This window comes from Alosa sapidissima, chromosome 13, assembly GCF_018492685.1.
Source record: "Alosa sapidissima isolate fAloSap1 chromosome 13, fAloSap1.pri, whole genome shotgun sequence".
Lineage (NCBI taxonomy): Eukaryota > Metazoa > Chordata > Actinopteri > Clupeiformes > Clupeidae > Alosa > Alosa sapidissima.
In genome coordinates, this window is record NC_055969.1 from 21,359,998 (window position 1) to 21,364,997 (window position 5,000).

General features: G+C 45.0%; 1 protein-coding gene across 1 annotated transcript in view; it reads left to right on the forward strand.

Moving 5' to 3' along the window:
* Positions 1-3,938, forward strand: part of tlr8b (toll-like receptor 8b) — a 3,964-nt gene extending 26 nt beyond the window's left edge. Inside the window, exons 1-2 of the mRNA XM_042059336.1 lie at positions 1-37; positions 441-3,938. The exon at positions 1-37 is cut by the window's left edge and continues 26 nt beyond it. Coding sequence (XP_041915270.1) covers positions 470-3,526 — 3,057 coding nt within the window. The 5' untranslated portion in view covers positions 1-37; positions 441-469 and the 3' untranslated portion in view covers positions 3,527-3,938. The remainder of the gene's footprint in view (positions 38-440) is intronic.
* The last annotated feature ends 1,062 nt before the right edge of the window (positions 3,939-5,000 follow it).

Here is a 5,000-nt window from a genome sequence, read left to right on the forward strand (position 1 = left end):
CTCCACTCCTATATATACACTGAATACAGAGTAGAAAGTAAGTGCATTTTCTATTCTATTCTATTATGTTATGTTGTATGTAGTTAAAAGCAGTATCGCTTGACTTTTTTATGTTCAATCGTTTATCACATTATTTGTTTTGTTATTTGTTTTGTGTTCAGATTTCACATTTAAATCAAAACATGCTATTAAAGTCACACTATTGCCCCTTTTTGAGGTATGGTTTTATAAGCAACCTTGTGCTATCTTTGAAATTATTTTGATAAGATGTGACCATGTGATAGACAGACTAACCCAGTAGCCATCCAGGCTGTGTGCACTGTATAGTTCTCTGGTACGAGGGTCCTATGAAGGTTTTAACAAATAATTTAGTTGTATTTCATTCCTGAGTTGTTCTATTTTAAGATGTTGTCTACAAAAACTGTTTCCTTCACTTGCAGGTTCCATCTCATCCTTCACACGTAGAGCCATGAGGTTGATTTTATTGCTTGCACTCTGTTCGACGGTCGCTCTCAGTACAAGACATCACACTACGAAGTGGCAGTGTTCTGTAACAGCGCTCAACACTTCTGTGCATGTGGATTGCTCTGACAGAAATTTAAAAGACATCCCTGAAAAGCTCCCTTGGAATGTGACAGAACTCAACCTTTCTGGAAATCAGATCAAATATGTGGCGGCAGTACCTCTCAGACAACTATTCAATTTAACTGTTATTGATTTAAATAGCAACTTTATTGAATACTTTGATAATAAGGAGCCTCCATTTTTACACTGTGAAGGTTTAAAAACACTGCTTTTTGACCATAACAAACTTTCCAAAGTGCCGAGACAACTGCCTGTGAGACTATCTAATCTGAGTTTGGCATCAAATCAAATCAACTCTGTTAAGTCAGAAGACTTTGCAAACCTTTCACTCATCGAATCCATCAACCTTGACAACAACTGTTATTTCCATAGCAGCTGTAACGGATCCTTGATGATTGAAAATGGGACTTTTTCTAATCTCAACCACCTGACCAACCTCTCCTTGACTATGAACCGATTACAAAAAGTCCCCCAGTACTTGCCAGAGTCCTTAATGTCTCTGAAACTACTTCTAAATACGATTGCACACATAAACAAATCGGATTTCAGCGGTTTGACTTCACTGCGATTTCTTGACCTGTCTGGTAACTGCCCCTTTTGCCCTAACGCCCCTTTCCCCTGTAAGCCCTGTGGAGACAACGGCTTGGTCATCCACCCCCAGGCTTTTGCTCATCTGGCCCAGCTCGAGGAACTGCGTCTGTCTGGGAACTCTCTGCAGACGGTGAATTCCGCCTGGTTTCGGAACCTCACTCGCTTGCAGTACTTGTTCCTCTCCTTCAACTTCCTCATCACCGAGATCCAAACCGGAAGTTTTCTCTCCATGCTACCACACGTCGAAGTCATTGACCTGTCCTACAACAATCTCAACAAGGCTCTGTTTCCACGGTTAAATATTTCGCAACATTTTGCAAACATGACATCGCTGAGGGCCTTGCACCTTCAAGGCTATTACTTCTCAAAGCTTCTCAGCGATGACCTGAAACCCCTTTACAACTTACGAAATCTTACTGTGCTGAATATGGGAGTCAATTTCCTCCAGAAGATAGATTTCTCCTTTTTGAAACTGTTTTATAACTTGTCTGTTTTCACATTAGTTGAAAATCAACTAACAAATCTTCTTCTGACACCAGAGTCGAGTTGTTGTCTCACTTGCGGAAAAGTCGGGGCATCTGGACATAGTGATCTACCAATCCTCTTCAGGCCATACATTCATCGCGATGAGGACTACCGGTTTTATCCCCCATCGATCAAGCCGGAGTGTGTCAATGCTGGCAATGTGCTGGACCTCAGCCGGAACTTAATCTTTAATATAAATCCAAAGTTGTTCAGCAACACGGAAAACATTGCCTGTCTCAATCTCTCCTCAAATTCCATAGGGGAGACTTTAAATGGCTCTGAGTTCAGACTTTTTCCAAAACTGAAATATCTGGATTTGTCTCGCAACAGGCTTTACCTGTCATCAGATCAGGCCTTCACTGAATTACCATACCTGGAAATCTTAGATTTAAACCACAACAAACACTACTTCCAGGTGGTTGGGCTAAACCACAGTTTAGCATTCACCCGATATCTAAAGTCGCTAAAAGTCCTTTACTTAAATTGGAATGAGATTAGCTCACTGACAGAGCCTCACATGCATAGCACATCTCTGCAGAAGTTGTACTTTGCAGGGAATCAACTGGACATGATGTGGCGCAACAGCCAAGGTTTCAACTTATTCAAAAACCTTACGAATTTACAAACACTTGATCTTTCCTTGAATGGTCTGAAAAGCATTCCTAACAGTGTATATGAGAACTTGCCGGACACTTTAACATATCTACGCCTGAATCAGAATGGACTGTTGTCCTTCAATTGGACTGTGCTGAGTTGCCTACCTCGGCTTGAAGAACTGCATCTAAGCAAAAACGAGCTGGATCACGTGACCGCAAGTCTCTCCTCACTGACTCGCCAGCTGAAGGTGTTGGATCTGAGCCACAACAGGATAGCACAGCTCTCTGGGTTATTGCTCTCAGCCACTCTGAGTTTGAGGATTCTGGATCTCAGTCATAATAGTCTGACCACCCTCAATGCGACCACTTTCCAGACGGGTCAGCCTGACTCACTCCAAACGCTTCGATTGGAGAATAACCCCTTCCGCTGCACGTGCGACCTTCTGGACTTCATCCTGTGGATTCGCTACAGCCCTGTATCACTGCCCAACCTGGTGACCAAAGTGCAGTGTAACCTCCCAGAGTCCAAGAGAGGCAGATCTATCATGCTATCGGACATTGACATCTGCCTGAATGATGACCTCGCTCAAATCCTCTATACCGCCACTTCCTCTATAGTGATCTTAGTACTGTCCATCGCTGTTTGCGCTCACCTCTTTTATTGGGATGTGTCGTACATCTTTAGCTTCTTGAGAGCGAAAGTGAAAAGTCAACGGCCAAACTCTGCCCAGTACATGTACAACGCTTTCATCATGTACGACACCAGTGACCCGCTTGCCTCTGATTGGGTGCTGCACTACCTGCGGGTTGAGCTGGAGGAGTGTGGTGGCGAGAGGGCCCGCCCTCTCTGCCTGGAGGAGCGGGATTGGATACCCGGCATGCCCGTCCTGGACAACCTCTCGCAGAGTGTGCGTCTGAGCAGGAAAACGGTCTTTGTGCTGACCGAAAGCTTCCTGGGCAGCAGCCTGTTCAAGATGGCGGTCTTCCTGGCCCACCAGCGGCTCCTGGAGGAGGGGGTGGACGTGATGGTGCTGCTGCAGCTGCAGCCGGTGCTGCAGAGGTCCCGCATCCTCGGCCTGCGCCGCTGCCTGAGACAGAGCAGCGTGCTCGAGTGGCCGGTCAACCCTGCTGCCCACAGCTGGTTCTGGCAGCAGCTCCGCAGCGCCGTGCTCACCGAGAGACCGGCCAAACACAGCAGCCTGCACAGGAGGTACTTCTCTGGACGCTAGAGAGCCTCAGGGACCGAGAAGACATGCACCGAGAAACCGACCAAAGACATCAGCCACTAGAGTGCCCCGAGAACCGAGGGGAATTTAGTTTCTGGGTCTGACATCACAGTGTTCCTGTTTCATCAGCCCACACACAGCAGATTGCATTATAAGCACTTACAGGATGCTAGAGCATCTCAGAGAAAGGGGTCACCTCAGAGAGACAGTCACCTCAAAGAGATGATCACCTGACACCATGTCTCACCTGTACCTGTTTCATCAGCCAACACACAGCAGGATAAGCAGGATATACTTTTCCAGTCACAAAATTCCTCCGAGAGCTGCTGACTATGGATTCCAGTTGCTTCCAGTAGCAGCAACTGGAATCCATGCATTTCCACGGAATTATTTTTGAAATATGGTGTAAATGGTGTAAAACAGTGATTTATTTGCATGGCTGGGCCGATGCCTGAGGCACCCCCATCGAAAAACTGTTGGTAGCATCGGCTAACTAGCGCCAGATTTCCAAGTGCAGGGGACAAGCCGAGATGGGCTATGAGACATACGTTCACACTCGGTATCATGTTTCAACACACTTTAGGTCAATATCACACCGGAATTCTCCTTTAATTGTTTATATTTTATGTATCACTAATTGGTATTACGTTATATTTAACATAATTTATACATTACAAGATGCATTCCTGGTCATTGAATTAGAATCCCAGATTGAATATATCTCTGTTCAAGCAAAAGATATATGATTATATTGTTTATGTGCTATCCTGCATTGTTTGTCATATCTGGTACGGTCATGTATTACAAGTTGTTTTGACTAACGTGGATGCTTGATGACATCGTTGGTTTTGTATGTTTAGACATCTGTTGGTTTTGCTCTTAGTGTTTGAGGAACTCGCGCCCACGCAAACAGTCAGCACTTTTTCCATGTATGAATGAATAATTAGCGTGTTGTGGATTTACAGTTAGCAAACAGGAGCAGAACAGAGGTCGCTATAGCCTACGGGTCGAGGAGGGGTCATACAATTACAATAAAATCCCCCTCAGCGTTGGAGAAGTCAGTGGAGAACGGTGATACAGAGACACAGATGAATCCATTTCCCCAGCAGACGCCTTTTATGAAGTGAAATGTGCATTACATATTCCACTGCATTATATATATTTGGTTGAAATGAAATCCATGATGGACAAGACTCCTTGTGGCAGTGTGTGTGTGTGTGTGTGTGTGTGTGTGTGTGTGTGTGCACTCTCTCTCTCTCTCTCTCTCTCTCTCTCTCTCTCTCTCTTTCCCTCACACACACACATACACACACACACACACACACACACATGGCCATAGTAGTCTCAGAGCTGAATACACCAGGTCCCCCTATCCAGCTTCTCTCATCTTTTATGTATGTGTGTGGAGATGATGAAAAATGCATGAGCCTACCAATGAATGAATGTAAAATGAAAAGGGTGTGTGTGTGTGTGTGTG